This window comes from Trichosporon asahii (assembly GCF_000293215.1).
Source record: "Trichosporon asahii var. asahii CBS 2479 unplaced genomic scaffold scaffold00009, whole genome shotgun sequence".
In the NCBI taxonomy this organism is placed as follows: domain Eukaryota; kingdom Fungi; phylum Basidiomycota; class Tremellomycetes; order Trichosporonales; family Trichosporonaceae; genus Trichosporon; species Trichosporon asahii.
This window is the reverse complement of record NW_014040915.1, coordinates 1,232,408-1,258,337: the sequence shown is the minus strand read 5'-3', so window position 1 is coordinate 1,258,337 and position 25,930 is coordinate 1,232,408. Positions and strand designations below refer to the sequence as shown.

The 25,930-nt window shown below is 59.1% G+C and overlaps 7 protein-coding genes and 1 non-coding gene across 8 annotated transcripts; 6 read left to right on the top strand and 2 right to left on the bottom strand.

Annotated features, from left to right (window-relative positions):
- Nucleotides 1–6: 6 nt before the first annotated feature.
- Nucleotides 7–1,704, top strand: A1Q1_07239 (phosphoribosylamidoimidazole-succinocarboxamide synthase; the record flags this gene model as incomplete). The annotated part of the gene is made up of 1 exon (XM_014327475.1): nt 7–1,704. The coding sequence occupies one exon, from the start codon at nt 7–9 to the stop codon at nt 1,702–1,704; it is 1,698 nt and encodes a 565-aa protein (XP_014182950.1).
- Nucleotides 1,705–1,898: 194 nt separating this feature from the next.
- Nucleotides 1,899–2,468, bottom strand: A1Q1_07238 (uncharacterized protein; the record flags this gene model as incomplete). The annotated part of the gene is made up of 2 exons (XM_014327474.1): nt 1,899–2,123; nt 2,193–2,468. 2 exons carry the CDS (start codon nt 2,466–2,468, stop codon nt 1,899–1,901), a joined length of 501 nt encoding a protein of 166 aa, XP_014182949.1.
- A 338-nt stretch (nt 2,469–2,806) lies between these two features.
- Nucleotides 2,807–4,031, top strand: A1Q1_07237 (Ndufb11, NADH dehydrogenase 1 beta subcomplex; the record flags this gene model as incomplete). The annotated part of the gene is made up of 3 exons (XM_014327473.1): nt 2,807–2,920; nt 3,025–3,471; nt 3,525–4,031. The coding sequence occupies 3 exons, from the start codon at nt 2,807–2,809 to the stop codon at nt 4,029–4,031; spliced, it is 1,068 nt and encodes a 355-aa protein (XP_014182948.1).
- Nucleotides 4,032–4,794: 763 nt separating this feature from the next.
- A1Q1_07236 (uncharacterized protein) lies at nt 4,795–8,015 on the top strand (the record flags this gene model as incomplete). The annotated part of the gene is made up of 4 exons (XM_014327472.1): nt 4,795–5,189; nt 5,301–6,787; nt 6,826–7,905; nt 7,963–8,015. The coding sequence occupies 4 exons, from the start codon at nt 4,795–4,797 to the stop codon at nt 8,013–8,015; spliced, it is 3,015 nt and encodes a 1,004-aa protein (XP_014182947.1).
- Nucleotides 8,016–9,140: 1,125 nt separating this feature from the next.
- On the top strand, nt 9,141–9,914 carry A1Q1_07235 (uncharacterized protein; the record flags this gene model as incomplete). The annotated part of the gene is made up of 2 exons (XM_014327471.1): nt 9,141–9,269; nt 9,324–9,914. The coding sequence occupies 2 exons, from the start codon at nt 9,141–9,143 to the stop codon at nt 9,912–9,914; spliced, it is 720 nt and encodes a 239-aa protein (XP_014182946.1).
- A 1,056-nt stretch (nt 9,915–10,970) lies between these two features.
- A1Q1_07234 (uncharacterized protein) lies at nt 10,971–12,589 on the top strand (the record flags this gene model as incomplete). The annotated part of the gene is made up of 5 exons (XM_014327470.1): nt 10,971–11,191; nt 11,335–11,528; nt 11,688–11,743; nt 11,887–11,944; nt 12,114–12,589. The coding sequence occupies 5 exons, from the start codon at nt 10,971–10,973 to the stop codon at nt 12,587–12,589; spliced, it is 1,005 nt and encodes a 334-aa protein (XP_014182945.1).
- A 246-nt stretch (nt 12,590–12,835) lies between these two features.
- On the bottom strand, nt 12,836–12,945 carry A1Q1_t186. The gene has a single exon. It is a non-coding gene; the product is annotated as a tRNA-Glu (tRNA).
- A 10,847-nt stretch (nt 12,946–23,792) lies between these two features.
- Nucleotides 23,793–25,514, top strand: A1Q1_07233 (uncharacterized protein; the record flags this gene model as incomplete). The annotated part of the gene is made up of 1 exon (XM_014327469.1): nt 23,793–25,514. The coding sequence occupies one exon, from the start codon at nt 23,793–23,795 to the stop codon at nt 25,512–25,514; it is 1,722 nt and encodes a 573-aa protein (XP_014182944.1).
- Between the last annotated feature and the right edge of the window lie 416 nt (nt 25,515–25,930).

Below are 25,930 nucleotides of genomic sequence, written 5' to 3'. Positions count from 1 at the left end.
CCCCGAATGGGCTACGCTAAGCGTGCCCACCTCATGAACGCGATGGTTCCTGGTCTCTCTGGAGGCAAGATGTCGTCATCGGACGCCAAGTCGAAGATTGACTTCCTCGACACGCCGGCTGAGATCAAGTCGAAGCTCAAGGCCGCTCTGTGTACTCCGGGAGAGGTTGAGGGCAACGGTGTCCTCGCTTTCCTCAAGACTGTCCTGATCCCTGTTCAGGAGCTGCGCGAGGAACAGGCTCGTGCCCGTGGAGAGGAGCGCTACAAGGGCGAGGGCAGCTTCGCCAAGGCTGACTCGCCTGTCGGAACTCTCTTCTCGATTCCCCGTCCGGAGAAGTACGGCGGCGACATGCACTTCTCCTCGTACCAGGCTCTCGAGGACGCCTACGCCAAGGAGGAGCTCCACCCCGGAGACCTCAAGGCCGGTGTCACCGAGGCTCTCACCAGCCTCCTTGGCCCCATCCGCAAGGTCTTCGACGCTTCTCCCGAGTGGCAGGAGGCCGAGAAGCTCGGCTACCCCAACGCCTCTGTCGCTGCCGGTGCCGCCCCCGCGAAGAAGGAGCCTAAGGCTAAGAAGCCCCAGAAGAGCAACAAGCCCCCCACCGAGGAGGAGCTCATCAAGCTTCGCGCCGAGAAGGAGAAGCAGAAGGCTGCTAAGGCTGCTGCCAAGGCTGCCGCTGCTGGAGGTGCCGCTGGTGCTGCTGCCGGTGCCGCTGCTGGTGCCGCCGCTGGCCCCAGCCGTACCATCCTCAACACCGAGATGCCCAAGCTCAAGCTCCTTTCGAAGGGCAAGGTTCGTGACATCTACGCCCTCCCCGACGAGAAGGATGCCGACAAGCTCCTCTTCGTCGCGACTGACCGCATGAGCGCCTTCGACGTGATCATGAACAACGGCATTCCCCAGAAGGGTGCCACCCTGACTGAGCTGTCCCTCTTCTGGTTCCACAAGCTCCGCAACGTCATCCCCAACCACGTTCTCACCCCCAGCCTCGAGGGTGCTTCTCCCGCCGCTCTCAACGGTGCCACCGCCTGGGAGGAGTTCCCCCGCTCCCTCGACGAGTACCGTGACCAGCTCGAGGGAAGGAGCATGATCGTCAAGAAGTGCGAGGTTGTCAAGATTGAGGCTATCGTCCGTGGCTACATTACTGGCTCCGCCTGGTCCGAGTACAAGAAGAGCCAGACCGTCCACGGCATCCCCATGCCCGCCGGTCTCGTCGAGAGCCAAAAGCTCCCCAAGGCCATCTTCACCCCATCAACCAAGGCTGACCTCGGCGACCACGACGAGAACATCCACCCCGACAAGGTCAAGGACATCTGCGGCCCCGAGCTCGCCGCCGAGATCGAGCGCGTCGCCCTTGCCCTCTACAACGAGGCTGCCGCCTACGCCCTCGAGCGCGGCCTCATCCTCGCTGACACCAAGTTCGAGTTTGGTCTCCTCGACACGCCCAACGGCAAGCAGCTCATCCTCATCGACGAGGCGCTCACCCCCGACTCGTCGCGCTACTGGGCGGCCGCCGACTACGAGGCCGGCAAGCCCCAGCCCTCCTTCGACAAGCAGTACCTCCGTGACTGGCTCATCAAGGAGAACCTCAAGGGCAAGGAGGACGTCACCCTCCCCGAGGACGTTGTCGCCGAGACCAAGTCGAAGTACGAGGAGGCGCGGGATCGCGTCATGGGCCGCGGCAAGTTCGCTGCCAAGAAGTAAACCCGGCGTTATTGTAATGAGTAGGAGCATAGGTGCACTTTTAGGCATATCTAGATGGATCATTTTCTCTATATGACAAGAGGTCGTAATGACATGCTAATGCAGTGGAGTATGGCTAGTTACAAGACGTACAACTGGGATAACAGGAGAGAACAGCATATAGTACAAGTTGTTTGTGTGTGGTTGGGAGGACTTTACGCCGGTACTCCTTCCCACTCGTACACTGCGTACGCATTCATCTGCCCACGTCCGCGGAGACCCTTAGCCTTCTTCCGCTTCCACCATGGCCGCTTCTCAGTCGCCGCATTCGGGAACACGGGCGCCTGTCCTGGTGTGTCCGACCAAGCAGCAGACTCAAAGCCGCGCTTCTTCTCCTCCTCCTCAAGCTGCGCCGACAAGATGGTCTCTCGTCGCAGTCGCTGGTGATAACGAAGCCAGCCGGAGATCTGATGTTAGCCATATACCACTGGATTTCGAAAGCTGCGCACCTTCAAGAAGAGAATGATGACGAGCACGGCCATGACGATAATACCGGCAGCGATGGCGACGCGGACGATTAAGCCCGAGTTATACTTGTACCCGAAGCCTTCCGTGGACGTGATGGTCTCCTTGGTCGCTGGAATTGTGGTCGTCGCTGTCTTCTTGCCGTTCTCGGTCTGATATCCCTTGTCGTGCACTGTTGTCTTGGACGGCTCCTGCGTCGGAGTCGCAGCCGCGTCCGTGACCTGCGACATGACGGTCGACGCTACCAGTGTGGACGACATTGCGGGAAGACGGTGAGAGTAATGTCGCGCCGCCGCGATAGGGCTAGCTGATAGTCGATGAGCTAAGTGGGAGCGAGCGCATGTGCTGGCGCATCCGGCGACTTGGACAACATGAACCGAAGCCTCGAGGATCGAGGAATCCAGCAGGCGTCGTGCCTGATCACCTCCACCCGGGTGGCGAGGGTTGACCGCCACACGGCATTTCGCCGTCTGGTTCCGCCAGCCAGGCTGGGCGGAGGCAATGCCCTGGCCGCTGGCTGGTTGTGCGGCAGCACCATCCCGAGCGCTCGCCGAGTTGAACGTTGGTGAGCCTTCATCGTTAGCACCACTCAGACACCATGCTCGGCCAGCCAGCACTCCGACTCGCCCGCCCCGCCCTCCGGGCACAGCGCCGCTACGCCTCCCACGGACCCACCTACAACCAGCCGTCCGGCTACGTGTTCGGCGAGCAGGTTAGTTGAATCTCGCCTAATTTAAGCTCGACGGGAGGATCGGAGGATCGTCATGCTGCCACTCCTCTCGGAATCGACTTGGTGCAGCTGCAGAGGATCGACAGGGCGAGGACACACGGAAGGACAGCGACGGAAGGCAGCGAGGACGCTGGGACGCGCTCGGGGTTGAAGTCGGTGCCGTTGTGGACAGTCCGCAGCGCACTCCGCTCGCGGGCAATTGTGTAACGCACACGTTCGCCAGCCCACATCAGCCGAAGCGCCGCTCCATAAGCCACGAAGTGCCGCCCACCTGCCTTTGCGCTCGTCTTGTCGGTGTCGGGGACTTCGAAGATGGCCATTTCGATAACATCGAAGTACTGGTCCGGTTATCGGAAAGCGGACTGTCCGAAGTGGAGTGCACTTGCGCTACGCTAGTCGTCGCCCGTCATTCGCACCGTGTTGTCGCCCAGATCCTGCGCTCTCGACGTTCTCTCATGCGAGCTAAGCTGATTTCATTGCTTGAGCTGACTCCAGATCCCCAAGGGCCAGAAGCGCCAACGCGAGTCGTGGGAGTGAGTATACCGCGAGCGGACTGCGAACGTGCGACATTGTTGGGACCGGGTAGCACGTTTGGATCGAGTCGCGAACGCCCCAGCGTGCATCAGCTAGATGCACAGCTGCGCGTAGACGATCCTGTGTTTCGCCAAATTGCGACCCGTGTCACCTCGATAAGGATGGACGTTGTGGGGCAGACATCTTCCGATCGCGGCATGCTGTTACCGTGCCTCGTTCGATGCTGCGACACGATAAGCGAGGTTCGAGCCTCTTTGTCGTTGCGCGATCGAGGCGATGGGATCAGTTAAGGCTGCAAGGAGCTGTCAACCACACGCGCCTGCCCTTGGAGGTGATCGACTGTTATCCGCACGATGACGTTTATGGACTGTTTGTGTCTCGGAAAGCTGACCACCACAGGACCCTCTTCTACGTCGGCATGTTCGGTGGCATGGCTCTCGCCACCGTCGTCTACATCTACAAGCCCGACACCAGCATCCAGACCTGGGCCCTCCAGGAGGCCAAGGCCCGCATGGACGCCCGTGGTGAGAAGTACGAGTACAACAAGCCCCCCCAGTAGAATTTTTGCATGTGACCCGTAGATACCAGATACAGCAAAAGAGCAGCGTGCGCGCGTCACTCGAGCAAGTACCTGCTAAGTGATAGACATAAAAGCAACTTATGACCTGAACGATACGAAGCATAGAGCCACTGCCAAGGGTTGCACAAGACGAGTTTAGAAGCAAGAGGTGACATCACGATAAAGATAGGATAGGGTAGTAACTGCTACGTGAAATAAAGAAATGGGGATTGGTAGGTGGCCCTCAGTGTAACTGTCAAACAGGCCGACACTCAACAACACCTGGCTACGTATAGCAGGTTTATGAGCTTGACTCTAATTGTGTTGGCAATTCTCATCATAGGGTACCCGGTAGGATTGAGAGAGGAGGGAGGAAGGGAAGGATAGGTGAGGGGAAGGAGCTCGCAGCTCGAAGCAGAGCTGCATGTCAGAAGTGATGTTAGTAGGGGGTCGATGGTCAACGTCCTGCATGTCGGTGTCGAATGTCGAGCTCGTGGAGAGCAAAGATGAGGGGAGAAGAGGTGATGAGTTCAGAAAAATCGCAAGATGCTCACAAGTTTTGGTGACGGCAGGTGGGTGCGAGGGGCGACTGATAACAGCGGGAGTAAATTCCACGTATGGTTCTGTGTGCGCAGAATTCCCACGCTGGCCGCAGTGCTACATTCTCCCACGAGCTCACATCATTCCATCCCCTCAACGTCACCGCACCGTGGGAGAATCACCTCCATCTTCGAGGTCCACACGCTCAACAACAACAACAACCATGTCGGACCTGCCGCTGCTGGACGACAACCCGTCCACAACGCCTCTCGATCTCCTCTTAAACGCGATCTCGGGTACGAGTAACCTTTTCCCCCAGGCTGGCGGTTCCGCGGACGACCCAGACTACCTGGGCGAGAACGGCGGGGAAGGCAACGCGTCTACCACGAACGATGGCGCCGAGAACGGAGCGGCATCTGGCAACGACGCCGGTGACGATTTGAGCAAGAAACGCGTTCGTGATGACGAGGATGGGTCCGAGGAAGGCCCCCACCGTCTTTCGAAGATCACGCGTACTCTCTCTTCCCACTTCGGCAAGAACACACGTGGACGCGCTTTCACCACCGTAGAGGTCTGGCATCCTAAGACTGGACAGAAGAGTTACGGAAAGGAGAGACGGTAAGCTGGCTTGACTTGTGTAATAGCTGATCGGACCAGCATTATTCAGCCGCCTCCCACGCTCCGTGTCTCTGGTCCGCTACTTCCGCAGCTCACCCAAGTTTCTCTCAGCACACACCCCAATCCCGACCCTCCCACCGGCAGCATTACTTTCTCCTCTCAGTCTCATCGCCTGGCCTTGAATAATGCTCCGGCTGAAGAGTCGTCCCTTCCCAAAACGAAGAAGGCGGAGCGCGACGAGAAGCGTCGCCAGATGCGTCAGGCTGCCTCCAGGACTGGCTGGGGTGGCTCGCTACCGTGGGAACGCAGCCGCAGCGACACCCGCGACCGCTCCGAGCTCACCACCGGATTGACCTTCCCTGGACTGTGGATTGGTGAGGAGACGGGGAAGAACAAGGAGTTCCGTCTCGAGCTCAGTGTTGGCACCCCGGGAGTGGAGAACGACCCCGCTGCCGCTGTACCCGCTGAGAACAAGGACGTTGAACCCATCGATGAGGCTGCGCTGCGTCGTGTTCTCGCGGCAGGAGTAGAGCCTCTGATGGGCCTAGAGGCAGAGGACAGCAAGGATCGCCTCGTCGAGTTGGAACCTTCCATGGAGCAGACGCTGGACTCGGCCACGGAGACGCAGCAGACGGAGCAGAATGAGACTCAGACGCAGACGCAACAGCAGACGCAGCCGCCCGAGCCTCCCAAGCCCTGGGCGACGTTCGTCTCCGAGCCTCTCACCATTGTGTCCAAACCCTCGCAGAAGACAGCCAAGGCTCGCTCAATGGCCAGCTGTCTGTCAACTGCCGACGCCTTCGCTCTGTACGTTCGCGTCAACGCTCAAACGGTCCGCACCAAGTACATGAAGATGGACGAGGTCGATGGCGCCCCCATCCTCACGGCCAGGACTGGCAAGTGGTCGCCCTGCCGTTTCCACGTTATCTCTCGCGCTTCGCCGCCTGAGCCCGAGGACAAGTCATCTCGTGCTCGCTTCAAGCTTGACAACGACAGGGAGGCCAGTATCATCACGTATGGTTCTATTGTTCAACTCGTCGACGTCAACAGCGGCATTCGTTCCGACCCGGTACGTCTGGTGCGTGTCGACAAGAATGAGGCCATCGTTGGTGAGGACGAGGGCCACCCAGTCAGTGAGCTCCAGCGTATCGGCCTCGTCCGCGTCGTCGACGGCGTCGATGATGAGACAGGCGGTGCGCGCTGGTATCTCTCGGCCCCTGGCGCAGTTGCCGGCGCAGGCGAGGTGGGCGTCACCAGGGCTCGGCCTGGCTCGCGCAATGCTATCAAAGACGCTGCAGGCAATCCCGAATCTGTGCCTGAAACCCTCGGCGGCCTCGATTCCCTGGATAACGGTGCGGACAGCACGACCAACACGCCCGTTAGCGAATCCAAGCGCAAGCGCAAGACGAAGCGCCACTCCCTTGCCCGTGCTGCGATCAACGAGGAGGAGAGCGGAAACGCGGCCGCGGGGCTTGTGTGGCACCAGGCGAAACGTCGCCAGGGTACCCACATCGTCACCGAGGGCAAGGTCGCCACCGCTCGGCCCGCCAGCATTGAGACGGTCGATGATTGGATGAGCTGGACGCTCGGTGGCGTCTGTAAGTAAAGCAGTCACGTTCAACCCGCTGACCACCAGGGTGCTTCTCCTACTCGTTCTTCAACGGTTTGGGAGACGCAGAGGCTCTGCCGAAGGCGGCTCTCGACCCCGTTCCTCGTTTGCTCGTTGATCCAGTGTTCAAGCCCGACCAGAACACCCTGGACCTGACGCTGTCGTACTTCTTCATCGACAACGACCAGGCCCAGCCTCAACCCCTCAGCCTCTACATCGGGCCCATCGGTCCGCTACGCGTGACCACCTGGCGCTCAGTTGCACCCAAGGAGAAATACTTTGACCCAGGTGCCCTCTATCCGGCTGTGCCGTATAACGGGTCAGACGAGGAGCCGCCACTGCCTGAGGGCGAGCGCGTGTACAGCAACTTCCCCTTCAACATCCCTCACACCATCGCTAAGGTCGAGCTTCCGGGCATGGAGGAAATTGTGCGCGTCATGAAGGAGTGTGCGAAAGGGGAGGCGGCAACGCCTGAGCCCACAGCAGTGGAGCAGCCCGCTGGCGAGCAGGCGCCGGTCGTCGGATCCAGCGAACAGCAACAGCCTGAGACAGGGGACCAGACCAACGCTGATGACGCATGGCTGGGAGCCATGGGCCCTGCCGGTGAACTCACCATTCAGGAGGCTCTCCAGAATGCTGGCAAGAATCATGCACCCGAGCATAACATCTCAGAGGTGCTCGGATCTCACGTGGGATCTGCGGAGATTCCCAAGGTCGGAGACGAGGAATTCAAATTTGAACAGCTCCCGAATACCCTTATCGATGGATCTCTCGAGGAAGCGGCCGCGGAGGCAGCTGCCTCTGGAGAAAACGACGTCTTCTCGGCCCCCGGCACCCTCCAGCTCCACAAGCCCGAAGTTGCTCCGAAGAAACTCCTCGCCTCGCTACCCCTGCTCCTTGTGCGCCCGGACGGCGTCGGCTACGGATTGGGATGGAGTCTCGAGGCTGAACGTGGAAGCCAAGGTGACGAAACCGAGGGTGCGGGGCAGGGCGGCGCTTCGGCAGTCGGGAGCTCCGGCTCCGGCACGGACAATCGTGAAAGTTCATCTCTACCCTCTGGTTCCGGCGGCAACACCAGCGCTGGTATTGGTTCCGGCGCTCCATGGGGTGAGTGGCTTCGGCCTGGGCACGAGTTCTTAATCAGGGCTGACATTGCGGACTTAGGGCTGCGAGTTGTGCAGACCAGCGCGCGCGGACAGAGCCTGAGGACCTGGTAGACGGCTTACCAGCCGCTAACAAGGGTCTGGGTCAGGGACGGGCAAATGGTACACAGAGGATCCGGATACGTGTGCGCGCGTGTGTGAGTGCAGACAAGGGCATCAGGCCTGAGGGGCGGTGCAGGGTAAGCCACTGGTGCCATAAGGCGTCAGACCCAAGGGCTTCAGATCCCATCTGCTTTTGTTCGTGCGTACGCCTAACGGGTTCCAAGGTGAGCAGGAGGAGGGTTGTGCATAGGCTCAAGGCAGCCTCGTTCGTGCCTCACGGTGCCTCCGAGACGACCGTGTTGGAGAGGCGTAAGGCGTGAGCGATGAGCGAGGTGAGCCGTATGGTTTAGGGGAAATTGGAAAAGGGGGGTATTGTAATGTAGCTTGCTCGTCGGACGGGGCGCGTTTATGCCGATTAAGGAAAGTCACTATGGCAGGTAGGGGAACGAAAAATTGCTTCCTTAACACCGTTGTAATGTGTGCATTATGTAATCTGAAGTAGATCCCTCTGAACCAAGGAAGGGTTAGGCTGAACCCAGGATGAACACGGCCGTGCCAGGCCGCCGAGCCGCCGAGGACCCTGTGTACGGCGCAGCTTGAGTTGTTTTCCTGGGCTCTGGTGCCGTGCCCTGTGGGCTCATACGTGATCCTCCCGGGTCATCCTGGGCTTTTGTGCGCTATTGGGATCTGGGACCAGTCCGAGTGTTTTCCGGGCCTGACGGCTTGTCGTTCCCTGTACCTGCCGTTTTCGAGAGTCATTTGTGTACCCCAATCCTCCAGTCAACTGCCACAACGGATCAACCTTACCTTCAAAAGACGGACGCATCCTCGCCAACCGTCTTCTTCCTTCCTCCCCTACCAACCACCGACCTACCCCACTTTGGTCACCGACTCGTCTCGTCCACTTCTTCTCTTCCACTTCTCATTCATCTTTCCTTTCCACCGCCCGTCGGCACCTCTTCGACCCTTCACCACTACCACCATCACCACCTTCGATTTCGCTGTCGCGCACTACCGCGACTAACCAGCCCATCTTTACTTTCCATCGCGTGCCTGTCGATCGACCTGGCGTCGACTCGTCCGACCTCATCAGTGTGCTCTACCATCCCATCCCATCCATCAACCAACACAATCACCATGGCCACTTCCGCCTTCATGTCCTACGTTCCCCAGCAGGCTCCCCAGCCTGTCGCCTCCACCTCTGGTTACAAGCCCAAGCGCAAGCGTGATGCGTCCGTAGACATGGAAGAGGAGGCTTTCGAGAAGGTAGGTTAACAACAATGACGCGTTTTGAGAGAGCACTTGTTGACATATGCGCAGCACCTCCGTGTCCTTCCTCCCTCCGTTGAGGGCCCCAACGGCTTCGCGTTCCCTCCCGACCTCATCCCTTCGTCAGCCACTTCCGCCTCTGTCTCCGAGTCCGACCGCATGGACAACGACATGGACTTTGAGATGGACGACGCGAGCTACGTTCCGCCTCAGAAGCAGTACAGCTACGCCGAGGGCGGCTCTGGTGGGTTCGGATTCGGCCCCGGTGCCGATGAAGACGAGCTTACTGACGACGATGACTTCTCATCCTCGTTCTACCCCTCCATGTATGCCCACCCCACCAATGCGCCGAACACAGCCTTCCCCTCTAGCGCGTCCGCCCCCGTGTCTCCGACGGCCTGGAACGCCCAGCCCTACGCCCAGAACCTCGAGGCTCCCAAGGGTGCCGGCCTGATGCAGCCCGCTGTGTCTGCCCCCCTCGCCGACGACGCGACTGCCGTTGAGCGCGCGCGCGCCCAGCACGGCCCCCACTGCACCAGCATTCCCAAGCTGCGCATGAGCGACTACCCGAACGCGATCACTGGCGAGCGGAGCCTCTGGACCGTTTGCCAGGATTGCGGGGCCATGGAGATGGCCAAGTGAACTCGAACTCGACGAGCGTAGCTGGACTCTGCCTCGAAGAAGACGACGAACTGAACCCGATCTCCCGCACATCTATCATCAACCAATCCTCCATCACCCCCTCCCTTGAACTCTGCGTTGCAAGCAGTTCAAGCGATATCCCGACCCCAGACGAGCGGAGGCAGCGCCGGTGTGCGCCCTCTGCTGCGGGCAGCTTGCGAGCCCCCCGCCGGCCATGGCACCAATGACGACCAAGCCAAAAGCCATGTATTGTAGTTTTGTATCGAATGCATCAAATTGAGCACACCAGTCTCTTTCCATTGTTCGGTTGAGTTCTTGTTCGCGGGAACGGTGAATGCATGGGAAAGTCAATTGGTGGTGGAGCAAGGGGAAGATCGGAGGGAGGGGGAAGAAGAGCAAGCGCGCCTCCGTCGCAGTCGCTCAGATGGACGGGTGCAACATGCATGACGGTGGTAAGGGGATGGGAGCAAAGCCAGTCGCACGGGGTGGTTCACACTCTCGCATGAGGGCGACGTTGGCAAAAACAAATCACTCAACTGCCACAGGCGGCTGAGTGTCCGAAGCGAGCGCCCTCCACTCTGGATCGGTACACGCGTGCAGCCGAGGGCGGCCGGGCGCGCAGGCGCTGCCGCGAAGGGTCGCGCTTCATTACGACCAGCCACCACAAACCTGCTACCGCACGCGTCTATGAGTCTGGGTGGGCTAGCCCCGCGCCCAGGCTGGACAGGCTTGACGGGATCAAATGCGACGGCCTTCGCTGCGAGCGCCCGCGCCGCAGACGGCAGAATGGTGATATGGTGGGTTGACTCAGATCCAGGTAAGCGAGCGAGGCGACCGGTCAAGGGCCGTAGGGCCGGATCGTCAAGCCCATGCGGGAGCAGGCCCATTTCGAATAACTTGACAATTACGAATTCCACCGCGTGAGAGTCGCGTGATGTCTCACCCAGGCGATAGGCCCGTCGACAACCTTCTGATTAGGCCTGCACAGGACACTTGGCGTTTCCTCGGATGCTTACCGCCAGTGTTGTCACGTGCAGAGATCACTCGCGATCACCTATGTGTTCCCTCCAGCTAAGAAGGTCTGCTCCCCCAGCAGGTCATGTGACTTGGGCCACGTGCCAAGGCACCTCCACTTCTGTGACGCAGAAGATCGAGATTTTGGAAGTTTCGGATGCGAGGTCTGAGACTCGTCAACAACAGTCAGCTGCGACATCTACACAACCCTCGTCTTTCGCTGCCTTCCTCGTCGTTCAGCTTTTACACCCCCTTAAGCCTCAGTAAGCGACCGGGATTGCTGCTGGACCGGAATCGACACTCGCTAGCCCTGTGGAGCTCTCACACGACCGTCCTCACTACCTTCCCTCCTTCACCACCTCCCCGCCGCGAGCAACTCCGCTTCCTTCCCCGACTGGAAGCACAGCTCAGGACAGAAAGGCAAGATGGATGACCCTTCTGCCTCCCTCAAGTCGTTCGACTCGACGTTGTCCGCGCTCGAGACCGCCGTCGCGCCCCTGTTCGACCAGAGCCTGAACTCGCTCCGGGACGGGCTGGGCGGTATCGACCGTGCCAAGCTCGATGTGCTGCTTGCGTACACTATCAACAACCTTGTCTGGAGTGAGTGATTGGTATGCCTGGCTGTGGTGGCAGGGAACTATCTCTGCTTTCTGTTGGCGATCGCAGGGCTACTACGCTTAGCAGTAGTGCTTCGCCTTCCTCGCATCGGGCACTCGGTCGGGCAGCTCGCATGTGTGTTGTGACATAGCTGACGTACAGTGTATCTCAAGACGAGAGGTGCTAACCCGGATGACCACGACGTGACGAAGGAGCTGGTGAGTGCTGCGAGCTGTGGGCAAAGGATGCGATCGGCGTACGAGGGTGCCGATCACCCGCGCTCGTGACGTTGCCATGGACTATCAGTGTCCGCTCCTTCCCCGTAGCTGTGTAATTCCCGGAGCCGTAAGCTGACCTCCAGGACCGTATCAAGACGTACTACGCCAAGGTCCGCGACGCCGAGTCCGGAGTTTCGACTCGTGAGTGCAGTCTTCCTCTCAAGGAAGGTCTAGGACGGATGAGCGGTCTCGCTGGTGGACTGCTCCTCCTCGCAGGGGTCGCAGGGGTCGCAGGGATCGCAGGGGGGTGCTTCACCCACCGCACCTGTCATCACAGCTTATCGAGCTTCGAATTCCAGCTGACATTCAGGCCGCTCCAAGATCGACGCCGACGCCGCGCACCGTTTCGTCATCGGTAATCTCCCGCATCTGCAGAAGTCCAAGTTCAAGACGCAGTCCTCAGACGAGGCTGCTGAGGCGAGCACGTCCGCTGCCGCTGTTGCGCAGCGCCAGGCTGAGGCTGCCATTGGACGGCCGAGTCGATTCAAGCACGTCGCGCAGGAGACGGAGCGGATAGTCCCCGGCGCCGCTGACAGCGACGAGGAGGTGGAAGACGATGAGGACGAGGACGACGAGGAGGATGAGGACGAGGAGGATGAGGACGAGGAGGATGAGGACGAGGAGGAAGAGGGGGACGATGAAGAGGACGAGGAGGAAGAGGAAGGAGGATCCGGAGAAGACGTCGAGATGGCCGACGCCGAGGCGCTGCTTGCGTCCGTGGACCAGCAGATCGACTCGGACAAGAGCAAGGGCCGCAAGCGGAAACGAAGGGCTGCGCTCGAGTAAGGCCTGACAAACTGTACTTTCTGGGTTGATCTGGGTTTGTAACATGCATCTTTCTACTTCTGTACACGAAAGGACTAATGCCACTGACCATCGTCTGGCCTCTCCTCAATCACACTGACAGACCTCAGGCCGATCTCCGCGGTTGTCGACGGTCCCTCCATGCCTCCCTCTGGTACAGCGTTCACGTGTCTTCCTTCCATGCAGAGAACGAGCAAAACGTCCAAAAGGACAGGCGTTTCCGCCTCATTCTCCGCCAGGGAGTCGAACCCTGCTCTATCGCGATCATTGGAAGCTCGTTTGAGCCTCAGCTGCTCTCTCTTGAGAGGCGATTATACTAACCGATATACTAGCGAAGAGACGCTGTTTGATGGTGAGCACGCCGCCGCGGGCGCTGAGGGCGCCGAGGGCCGAGGGCGTGATGGCGGCGCTGCTTCGTCTTGGGGCGACGCAGTATTTCAAGCTCCGTCGCAGGGGCACCTCAGAACAGCCAGGTCGCACCTCAGAACATCCAGGTCGCTGTCAGAGACTGACCGAGACAGACGAGGTGGCCACAGGTCTCCTGCAAGCTGAATCGCTCCCCTTTCACCTTGTCGGTGGGCTGTGTCTGGATTGCCCACATGCTTCAGCCGGGAACCACGCATGAGATGCCCCGCTCGCTCCTCCTCAGTTCTGCTGGCCAGCTATCACAGCTCCCCGACCAACGGTCTGCCTTGGATGGCAATGGGGGCGTGTCAGGCGTCACTGTCACCCGAGCCTGCGCCTGACTAAGAAGCGTCAGAGTCATAGCCCGTTGCGCTGCCGAGGTGGAGCAGCCCGGGTACGCCCTGATGCCAGTTGTACCGACTTCGTTCAGGCAACGTGAGGGCGACCCGCCAACTCATCCGTCGGCTCCTTGATTACGGGGTCGTCCCCGGCAATGAACTTGTCGGCTACTCCGACCATGCACGGACTGATGAAAGAGCCGGGATCAGGTCTCGGTACAAGAGATGATGCAAGGTGCACTCCACGATGTGTCAGTGGCTGCGCGGATGCAAGCCGGGTGCCATGGCAGGGTGGGCTGTGTGGCGGTTCGTCCTGGGCCGGTGGCTACGAAGGGGTGGTAATAGTCGTGGCGGATTGAGTGTCGTCGACCTTGAGCCGCGTCGTTATGTCCGTGCCTTTCGCCTTTCGACTCACACTGGCGGTGTTCGAGAGTCTCATGGGCATCGGAAAACATCCTCTTCGATGTAAGCCGATGCGGAGGCCCCGAGAGCGGCCGAATTTCGCATGTCTGAGCTGTGTAGAGTCAGATACCGCGGGTGCATTGATAGATATTGGCGGATACTGGCATGACGGTCGAAACCTCGGGAGTCGGGGGATACGTCATCAACGGCTTACACGGCGCCAGCGAAGGAGAGACTACATGTAGTCGGCTCCATGGCATTTGGTTATGTAGAAAGACAGTACTGCTTGCCTCACATTGGGACGCCTGGGGGACCGATTCGATGCGACAGAGCCCTCGCTTGGTGATTGTGGGCACCTTCATGAAGGCCTTGAGCGACTACGTGTAGTGTTCGAAGTCCGATCTGGTACTGTAGCCTGTGATTCATTTCTGCCTCGACGACTCGACGCCCGGCATTGGGCTTTTGTCTGTGCGTTCAGCGGAGAGCGCCCGCCCACAACTGCCACTTTCGCTCAGCCGAGGCTGACCTCGGATTTGTGGCAGCCTTTCTGTCTATCCAGACTAGTTTCCGAGCAGTCTTGTCTTCCAAGTTGGACTGTGATCTCTTGGCTTTGAAGGTGCCACAAGGAAATGGATGTGGCCTGGTCGAAGGTCACACCACCAGGGGCTGGGAGCTAGAGCATGTTCGTGGGCAGGCTCACACGTGAGGCGGCCCACCCTTCTTTTCACGTCAGAGACTGCACTGGAGTCAACTGAAGAACAGGCGCGCCAGCTTGTGCCATGTAGAAGAGACTGAAGATGTGAGTGGCAGCTACCGCCCAAGGCGTGGACGTCCATGCGAAGTCGAACGCACTAACTAACCGATTCTCCTCATTGCTCCTCATCGCGTCGACCGACTGCAGCAACACTTACTCATGCGCCGCTAGCTCGTCGGAACGACCCCGGTCCACCACGTCCTCTGCATTCCAGCACTCCGACGCAGTCAGGTGCCACTAGTCGCTCGGTTGCCAGGGCAGGATTCATAGCACTGCAATAAGGCGAAACGGGGTAGCGGGCCTTGTTCGGCTCTCGGACGTACCCCGGAAGCAGAGCACCGACGGTGCCACAGCGTCCGAGCTCCGTAACGAATCAAGGGCGCTGAGGCCGCAGTAGCATCGGGCATGGCGATAATTCGCGAACAGTGTCACTAGGCGACGGTTGGGCGTCCTTTGAGGTGCTCCCGAAAGTCTGGAACGTTGGTGCGGTATACCATGTGATGTGACTGGTATCGGAGACTGTGACTGAGACCAGTCACGGAGCCGCTGCCGAGCGGAAAGCACTCTGGCTGCGGCGCTAGTCCATGCCTGACTGGCTGCGACACGAGTGATCAGGCGTAACACTTGCATGAGGCAAAGGATGGACTTGATGCGGGGTTGACAGGCAGCCTAGCGCACCCACAAGCATCAGCACACACTTGCGGCTTATGGACGGGGGCCACAGTCAAGCCAATCCGCTCCACCGCTGCGACCAGCGCTGTCCTCAGCCTCTTCATGAAGAATTTGTCGATCGACGGCCTTGCAATCACTGTGTTGTGCGCCAATGTGTGCAGCAAAATTGACTGACTTCTGCCTGTGTCAGACCACAGAGCGAATCGTCAACGCCCGGCCTGATCCTCGGCCGCGTCGGACCGGCGGGTACCACCGTGTGGGAATTGTGACGAGAATCAGCAGGCCCTTCTGCTCATCAGCCCATCGATCTGGGATCTAGGAAGCACCGCCCCGAAGTGTTGATCATCTCATGGCCACTGACGCATCGTCGCGGAACCTCCTCGAGTTCTCACGCAATCGCTCGGATCGGCGATGCCCAAGTGTCACCCACTGCAATCGGCGGAGGAGCACATGCGCCCAGCACATGTGTGATGAGCGGTGCAACCTGTGCAGAGTTGACGAGCCGTCGTCGTATTGCACTCCCAGCGCGCCCTGTACGCCATGCTCGAACGATCGGCGACAGACAGGCACTCATGAACGCCATTATTATGGGCCAGTATGTTTTCGTAAGGCGCCGTCAGCACTTACTGCATCGCAGCACCGGCAACGTAAAGTAAATTCTGTCACCGAGGAATGAAGCCCCATGCGTATGCCATGAGCTCATCAGACCCACCAACCGTCTACTCGTTCGTCAATTGACGGCGTCGGACGCCGGCATCGAACGACGATGTTTAAGGTGAGGCGTCGGGCTCTGAGCTCTGGTCTGCGTGCAGAAAGCTGGAGTTTGCTGCCTCCCTGTGTGCCTCCGCTTGTTCCTCTGGATCCTAAACGCCATCCCGGTATCGGCACCCACTTGCGGTGCCCCCTGGGCTCGCTTTGGCGGCAGGCGACGTCCAGAGCTCGACAGAAGTGGCACGTACTTGTTGTGGCATCACCCGATCAACTGTCGTCGCATGTCAGTGGAGAGGTGGGTTGTGCCTCGTCCTGACAGCCGAGCCCCGAGCTTGGCATAACGCTGCCTGAACAAGCAATAGTGAGCACGAATGAGGAGGCGACGTGAGCAACAAAAGTCGATCGGACGATGACGGCTCAGGCATACAAGGTTGATTCAATGGCACAGTGCTCCGTGAGGAGGAGTACGCAATGCCGTCGATCCGGACCGACTGCCACTCACGTCGTACTCGTTGCCACATTGAGAGACACAATCATGCGAACACCTGCCCTGTTCTGTCCTGTGTGAAGCCTGTACTGCCGTCGCGAGCGTCGGGGGCGACCAATCTCTCTCAAGCTCACGAAAGAAGACGGGAGCACGTGGAGATTGAGCGCAAAAACATCAACAAACCCAACTTGAATTGCTCGGTACGCACGGCACGAGATACGAGCTGCACTCTAAAGCGATCCGGGGCGAGACGAGCTGTCATGCCTCGACGCGCCAGCCACAGAAGCACATGATTTGCTGGAGAGAAGGTTCCGACGTGCACGTTTGAAGCAGTGGAAAGTATGTTCTGCGGTGTCCTGAGCGGGCATGGAGGTCGTAGCTCTTCCAGAGGTACGTTCGGCGCAGGAACTCTCGTAATGCTGCGCTGGAAGCAACGACGGGTCGCGGCCCAGAGCCAACGACAGTCAACACGAAACACGACCTCATTCCAACAGCATTCCAACAAGGCCCCTTTTCCCTCTATGTGTAACTCGCTACCACTCCCTTCAATGCCTCTTGTGATCCTCGCAATCCCATGAGTCCTGCCACTTCCAGACTCTGACGGACCCCTTTGCTGGTGCCTGCTGCCCAGTTGCTGGTACTCGGTCACCGCTCGTCAGGTCTTCAGGATCACCCTCCTACCCACCGAAACGCTGAAAATTAAGGAAACGCTTCTCAAAACCTCTCGTATTCTGCGGGTCCTGCGCGTTCCTGATGTACTGCACCGAATAGTGTGGCGTTACAGTTACAGTTCATGGGTCCGAGTATAAAACGTGCCTGGAGCATTTGGGCCCATTTAATCCGTTATCGCGTTTTTCTCCACGGTGCCTGCATTCCCTGTTGGCTGGTGGGCCAGAACCAAGTCAGCCTGAAAGCTGCAGGACGGCAGGCCGGCTGCTCGGCATGGCACAAGGCGATGTCGATACGGGGCCATGGTAAGGGTGCGCTTCAGCTTTGAGTTTTTGATTTCGACCTTACAACATCAATTCTGTTAACCTTTTTCTTAAGTTTTTCGCGCTGCTGTCACCTTGGTTGACCAAACGCTGTCCAAAGCTGGAAATACGGTAAACTGAACCACATGCTGGCCCACTGGAGTGGGAAACATGCAGGAATCAGACCACATTCACGCATCGTGGGTGTGTTAGTCCGTCGGCTGCAATTCATGAACAAGAGTCGTCACAACACAAACAGGTGATGCATGCGGAACGAGACGCCGCTCGAGGACATCATTCCCTCGGTGACACTCGTCACTGTATCCCAACATTGAATGCCCGTGCATGGAGGAGGTGCGTAGGCCGTTTGCATACGAGGGAGGTTCCGTCCTCCGTCCTGTGTCATCGTCGCTCGGGTCGCCGACACCGAGAGCCGAGCGCCGCATTATCCCACGCCGGCGATTCCGGGGCAGTAACCACCACGAGGCGTGACCGACCTTGGAGCTTGATCTGGTGGTAACGTGTACGAACCACCCCGCCATCGCTGTACCTCGTTACATGGGGTTGGGGTACGTAGAATCCAGGTGCAGTTCAGAGGTACGGCGGCCATCATAAAGTCGAATAACCTCTATCTCGGTAACGTAAGCGCCGTAATGAAGAGGGGAGGGTGCTTCGTGGACATTGCCCCGTGCTGGGCAATTAGGAGCGATCAAAATCTTTGGTAACACTTGATGCCGGCATTGGCCGCAAGTTGGAATCGGTAGTCTGGACGACAGAGTGCAACCCTCTGCCCCGGACTCCGTCCACGATGAAAACCGAGGTTCTGAGGGTGCAAGGCAATCAATACATTAGAGATTACATGATGAATGATCGCGCTCGGGGTGCCAATATGCCAATGACGCCTCATCTGAATTCGTAGTGGAATCGATTAGGCCGAAGACTAGCGCACCAGCGCAAGCCTCGTGCCAGTCATTGCACCGCTGTGCCGAGCTGCCAGCGCTCTCACATGACGTGCATGAAATGCACCAACAACGCCATCTGCGCCGGGGCTCTGTGGGGTGCTGCGGTCCAAACGCGCTAGGTGCATAACTCGCTTAGCCAGGCCATTCACGGGCACATCTGCGACGTATAGCGCCACGCTGCAGCATGCTAGCATCGGTGCTCCGACAGCCGGCGCGCACGTCCGAGTTCTAATCTTGACGGATAATGTCTCAATGTCGATCTGGCTGGCACGCAGGCAGCAGAAAACGGCCGCCGCGGCGGATCTGTGTCCAGACCCGCAGCCATGCAAGACTAGCACACCGGTCAAATCCGCATGCGCAGGACACCTGACTTGCAGTTGCAGGACATGCGGCTGTCGGGTGTACGAGTTGAACGACGACGCACTCCCAGATCGCGACATGAGGGCGAGGTGGGAAGAGGTCAGGCGCGAAAGCCAAGGCCTGAAGGCGCTGCTTGGAGATTGATTTCTTTTCGCATCGCTTGCGAACCGCGTTGACTTTTGGGGGTGAGGGCTTGTGAGGGTCGTTGAGGGTCGCCCATTGAATCCTGGTTTTCGCTCCACCCACTGCTCTGGTAATTTGACCGATGCTGATCGGCCGAACCAGTCACCGGGTCGCTTGATAATCTGCATACGATTGCGCTGCGTGCGAGCTCCGCTCGCGCATCTTTACATGGGCGTACGCAGGCTCTCGCACGCTCCCAGGAGTCGCTTGCTCGGCCAGCCTAGCACGCCAGTCGCGCCAGTACGCCCACTTGGCCAGGTGACGCCAGCTTTGGAGCTCATCTCGAAGCCAACAGCCCTAAGGTTTCCCTCGATGCGGGCCTGGCGGTCCTGGGTGCATGCTCCGGTCCCCGCCCAAAGTCCTCCATAAGGCTTAACGCCGTACCATCCTGTAGAGAACCCAGTACCAAGGAACGGCGCCGTACAGAGTTGAGGATCATGCAGAGCCTTCAGAGGTAAGGTGCACTCATGCTGCCAAACTCTCAACGAAAAAGCAAGAGGGCAGCTCGGGACGCCCGCGCGGAAGCAGGCTGCGTACATCTCCCTGTGGAACCGGAGCACGACGTCAAGGCCATACCCAGTAGCTTCGTAGCTTCGAGGTAAAGCTTTCTTTCCTGTAATCTCTTTGCCGCCCTCGCTGGCGTCCGTTCCGAGACCACCCCCAGGAGGCGCGAGTCAAATGAACGCTCATGATGAGAAGACGATGCGGATGAGAGTACGCACGCATTCGAGGCGCATCGAGACGTGGCGGGGAGGAGAAAGTTTCGACGTAGCGAATAGAATGCGTGGTACACCGCGGGGTTACATTGCAATGCTAGGTGCTGTCGCAAGACCCGACGACGGCTGGCGGCATGGCGCCGCCGCCGTTATGTTTCTGGTACCCGCCTGTCACCCGACGGGTTGCGCGCTGCCCGCTTGCTGCGCGCCATTCAGTGAGTGAGAGGGTAGTATGTATGCTGCCCGTCCGACGCATTCAGGCATATCCTTCCCTCGTCTTCTGCGCGGCCGCGCAAAGGGGGAGCACGTCGTGCAAAGGTACGGCATCGCAGCAGGAAAGCGCCGAGCACGTTCGGTTACGAGTGGATCGCATGGAATTGCGGATCGCGAGGAATCGATGGAAGCAAACTCTCTTCATGTACTTCCTTGTACCTCCTGTAGCTCCTGATAGGTCCAGACGGGGAAGGGGAAAGGGGGTCACAGAGGGGGCCAGACACTGACCCTAAGCAGACCTAGGCCCCGCTATCGAGTATATCCAGACAGCGGACCGAGCACGCTGGCACTCTGGTAACTCCAGCTGCCTGACATGAGGATGCTGTCATCCAAAACTTCGTACTCTGTGTCTAATTGAGCGACTGAAAATCCGGTCTTGTTCTCCGAACCGCTTCAGACCTCCTCGCCCATGATTAGGGTTCGCAGGGAGGCGTGACATTTTGGTAATTTTTGAAACCTTTTCTTGATTCCCACGGCATAGAGGGGTCAGCGCTGCCCAGCATGGCGAGCACGGCGAGTACGGCAATCACGGTTATGCCGTATCCATCGTGGCGGGGAGGCTTTCGCGCAAGAGAGGGGTCCGGACAGTAATTGGTCTAAGCCAGTCAATCATGGCAAGTACCCGCACTGTCCTTGATCCTTTAATCCTTCATTAGCCTGGAACACATTGACCAACCACAATGCGTTGCGGTAGCGGTTCTCCGTCCATCTGACCCCATTCTCTTGAAACGGGTCCCAGGCCTACCCTTGGTATGGAATCGGCGTAATGTAGCGCACGGTCGTCCTTAGGGTTCGATAGGGGTAACGATTCATTTCACCTGCTCATATCAACGGCATTCGGACATCTAGTACAACGCAGGGCACAACGGCTTATCGCTGTAGTGACACGGCCATGACAGCATACACAGATTATCCGCTCGTCCCAAGGGTGCCTCTTGCGTCTGTTTGCTCGCGAACTGTAATCGCGAGCTGTACGCGGCCGAATAATTGTTTGGATTTTGATTTCCTGCGTGTATGCGAGCAAGAGCGGGTGTTAGGCTCGGCTGAATGGTCGTGATTGCAGTGCAGCATGCCTTGCGTTATGCCGATGAGACGGTTTTCGCTGGTTGCTGCACCACCACCGTACGCCCGCTACGTCACGGCTGGTCATTTGATTGATGCCCTCGCATCTGTTGAACGTTCAAACAGCAGGGAGTACCAGGGACCTCCCCGCAGACCCTGGCTCGCCCTGGAACCCTGAAAGTCCCGTCGCGGTCAAGGCTGACTGGCAGTGGGTCGGTTGTCAAGGAGAGAGCGACGCGAGCAGGACACGAGGATGATTCCAACGATCTGATCGAATCATATTCACGCAAACCAAATTCCTTCATGGGTTTCAGGTCCTTAGTTTCTGCACCTCCCTTGCCCTCCCCTGCCCCGTCCTTTAGCTCGACTAGCTCCTCTGCTAGGTCGTGGCCCTGGGTCGTCTCGCTCTGCGCATGCGCGCGGGCAGGTACAGACTGCACGTAGTACGAGGCACAATGAGGTACGCTCGACGCTAGCTAGGTACCAACCACGCAAAACATTAACCACTATTCTAAATGACCCTCAGTTTTGATAACCCCCGATCTATTGCAGGGATTAGCCCAGTACGCCAGCAGCGCCCATCGCCCGCTGAACCGCTCAGCCTAGGGGCCGGCCGGCGCTTGGACGCTCAGGCTTAGCCGCAAGCGACCTCTCCGCTGACCATGCGGGGATAGCGGTCTGGGGCGGAAGGACCCGCGCTTGTCTTGCAGCTGCGCCCTCGACAGTGTCTGTCGCTTGCGCAAAAGCTTCTTCGCGAATCTGCGGTTCGTCTGACATCTGACAGTTGACGGTTGCCTCGGTCCCTGCGCCGTGTTCTTGCTGTTTTGGGTGTTCTGGCGGTCTGCAATACAGTGCAAGCGCAGTGCGACGCCTATCAAACTGTCTGTGATCAGTGAGACATGTCTGTATGCATAGACATCTGCGTCGACCTAAAAATGATCCCGCGGGGCGGGCGAGGCGGACCAGCACTCCGAGTCTCAGTCGCGACGCCATTCAGTGTCTGAGTGGGCCAACTACCGCTGGGCGGTGGGCGGGGCGGGCCAATGCAGCCACGCGATACCGAGCGGTGGGTGTGGGAGGGGGTGGGATGTGGGCGGGGGATCGGACGCCAGTACGCCAATCTGTCAGACGCAGAGCGCCTGAAGCACTGCAGCAACAGCGGCTGAGCAGAATGAGCAGCATGAGCATATGAGCAGCAGTGTGTGCCCCTGGCCGGCGTTGCTCGCGCCCTCGCCTCCGTGCTCCTATCCTGAGACTGCTCGCTCCTGGGTCCTGCGTCCCAGCCCTTGGACGGTGCCCTGACCAGCGCGACCTGACATTCTGCGACTGTCCTGCGTCCTGCATCCAGTCGACCTGACCAGACCTTTCCTGAGCTGCCTGGGCTTGCATGGCGCCAGGCGTCCTGGGGCGCTGCGCGTCGCCTCCCTCTTTCCTCGCGCGCTCGGCCCACACTGTCCAAACGGCCAAACGGCCAACACGCAGAGGCTCGGCTCGCATGCGTCTGACCCCAGCCCAGCCCAGCCAGCATAGCGCAGCCCAGCGCAGACTCAGACACACCCGCACCCAACACACCCCATACCGCATCCCCTCACCCTACACCGAGCGACCTCGCTGTCTTCCTCGACCACCTTCATCTTGCAGTGTTTCCACCTCTCTTCTTCCTTCGTCCCCCCTTCGTTCAGCTCCCACTCTTCTTACGAGGTTATCAAAAGCACAAGAACGCGGCAGGCCCACGTCTCTTAACTCTTTCTGCTAATCTCTGTTCATAGAATCCATTTCTTCGTTCTACCCCCTTCGATACTTTGCTCAAGCTCGCATTGCTGCTACGACCACCCAGCATCCCGGCAGACGACAGCTCGACGCTATCCCCCGCCGCGCGCAACAGTACGAACCTTTCTTCTTCTTCGTCACCAGCGACCCTCACCTCGCTATCGCCCTTCTAGCAGAGCTAGAACCGCGACTTCCCTTCGACGACCCCAACACGAAGCGAGGTAGTCACAACGCACCATCAGTTCATCCCCCATCCCCTACCATCACCCATCACACCACCCATCGTTCCATCACCGTCAACCCTCATCAACCGCTTTTAACATCATCTCCCCCTACCCAAAAGTCAATTGCGGTGTTCTCTAGCATTCTTCTCATCGCAAGTTGAAGCCTATCAAGAGAGATAACGGGTACGTAGAGTTTGAAATTCTAGCCCCTTCACAAAATCCAACACGCACGGAATGGGGTTGTAGCACGCATGTGCCTGGACATCCCTTTCGGTTTCCTTCGACAACGCCTGGTGGTTTGGGTTGAATGCTTGCTGACATTATGCTTGTAGCGCCGCCCAGACACAACACACATCAGTCCCAGTCCACGGCTGATTGCATTCATACAAAGTGAACGCCTCAGCACCCATCTAGGCATTCAAAGTCATAGCATCCCAGCGGTCAGATCCCGGGTTGAATCGATCGTCGGTGAGTCACAGCGACGCCTCTCCCTGCACCAGACCTCCTATCCCGTCCGACTCTTCCTATTCTCTCGCGTTCTCGCGTTTCCAACCGTCCGCTCACACCCGTCCAGCATTGCCTGCATATCACAGCATCGACCCAATCGACAAGCATACAGCACACACAGTTCCCCATCCCGCGGTCCATCTACGCACTCCATTGCACCCACACACGCGTCCTTCTGGCACTCTTCAGTCTTCGGTTACTGAGGGCCCCAAATTGCATTAGCTCAATCACGATTACCCTTCCACGAATTGTTCGTACATTCGGATCGACGAGACCCTCGTCGCTCACACCTTCCACAGCAGGTCATCTACTCTACGACTCTGCATTAACGAACGAATTTCTCATCGCCGGTCGATAGCAAGTTCGTGCATCTCTCCCACCTCTCACCATGGCTTCCGCTGTCTACTACGCCGCTCCTCCCAAGGAGGAGGTCGACTTCATGGCCATGTTCACCAACCAGCACGAGGAGTCGCTTGTCGACACCAAGCCAGCTGTCCAGCAGCAGGCCGCCGACGCCGCCTCCACTTCATCTGAACAGCCGCAGGTCTACGACCTGTCCACCCCTGTTCCCTACAACACTACCATTTCTTCGGCCGCCACCGTTCCCCAGTACCTCGAGCCCGCTCTCGCCATCCAGAGCACGTCTTCCAACCAGTCGCCTGAGGCCGGATCCTATGGCACCGTCGCCCCCTTCGACCCTTCAACGGCTTACACTGAGGCGCAGAAGGTTCCCGGCAGCGGAACGCTCAGCCCCGCTGCTGTTGGTGCTTCGCCAACTCTTCCTGGCTCGGGCGGTGCCACTCCTCCGGAAACCGCCGTCGCCACTGTCGACAAGACCCAAATCCGCCGCAAGCGCAAGCTTACGCCTGACGACAAGCGTCGCATTTGTGAGATTTACCGCAACTCGCAGGGCAAGATCCGCCAGGAGGATATCGCGAAGGAATACTCTGTTGACCGGAGTACCATCTCGAAGATCTTGAACCAGGAGGACCGCTGGCTCGACCCCCAGCAGCCCAATGCTGCCGCCATTCTTGCTCGCCGCCCTGGTGGCCGCTACCCCGCGATCGAGGAGGAGATGCACCGCTGGCTTGACGAGGCCGTCATGCAGGGCCGTGACGTCCGCGACTCTGAGGCGCGCGAAGAGGCTCTCAAGGTTGGCCTTCGCCTTGGCCACCCCCACTTCCAGGCTTCGTCCAAGTGGTGGGACGGTGTCAAGCGCCGCCGCATTGAGGAGGGCCGCCCTATGCCCAACACTCGCCGCCCGCACACCTCCATGCCCCCGCTCATGCCCGGTCTCATCCGGTCATACTCCACCATGACCATGGACTTCCCTCGCGAGGCTTTCCCTATGGCTGGTCCTAGCCACCACCCGTACATGATCGACCCCGCCATGATGCACCCTGGCGTCATGGGCGTTCCCCTGCAGCACGCTGGCCTCCCCATGGCCGTCCGCGCTCGCTCGCAGTCTTCCCCGCAGATGTTCAACCCGTACTCGGCGCAGCAGCAGCCTTCTTTCGGACCTGCTCCTCGCCAGCGCCAGAGCCCCGGTCGTCCGTCTCCCGTGACGCCGCTGACCCGCCACCGCTCCTACCAGGGATCAAACGGTGGTTCGCCCCAGCGTGGCAGCCCTCTGCACCGGGCTGGATCGACCCACGGATCGCGCCCTTCGCCTCACATCCGCCTCGGTGCTTCCGCCTTTGGTATCACCCCCTTCCGCCCGGAGGACGCTCCCCCCATCGGTACTCCTGTTTCTGGAGGAGCCACTCCGACCGAGGCTACTCCGGGATCTGCTTCCGCGCCGGCTTCCACCGCTGGTGGCGCTGCTCCTCCCGTTAGTCTCTCGCCTCTGTCCATGGCTGTCTCTGACACGCCCTCGGAGCTGTCGGCTGGCAACTCGCTCGGCCTCAGCCCGAGCACCCCGTGCACCCCTGCGCAGGCTTCTTTCCCTCAGGTCCCCGAGTACATGGCCCCGGCCGTCGGCCCTGACATGATGGTTTGCCAGCAGCAGCAGGTCATGATGGGCCAGCCCGGTCTGATGCAGTTCCAGCCCGTCCCCGTGTACACGACTCCCGGGTACGGCGGTGAATTCCAGCACCAGCAGTGGCAGTAGAAGATTTAAACATCGAATTTTAGAGTCGGGCTGGCCCCGACGATAACACCCTTGGTTCCACCACCTCCCCCGCATATCAACTCAACATTATTACTAGCATTGGTTTCCGCTCTCTCGCTCTCTCGTCGAAAATGTCTCTTAGTTTCCTCAAGTTTTGCATCATGTCTCGCTCTCAATCCACGTATCTCATCTGGTAGTTGGTTAACGACCTGCAATGTATATGATTATGATCGTTTACAACGTGCTTGCCATGTCTGGGATGCTGGAATCGGTGCAGCTGGAATCTGGCTGACACTGGGCTTGAGACGCGTTGGGCCAGACTCGCGCTGCGGAATGTGACGTTTGGGGTTGGAATGCTGGAACCGGCAGAGGAATGTGGAGGACCGCGTTCGGTGAGGGTGGTCGGTGTCTCAGAC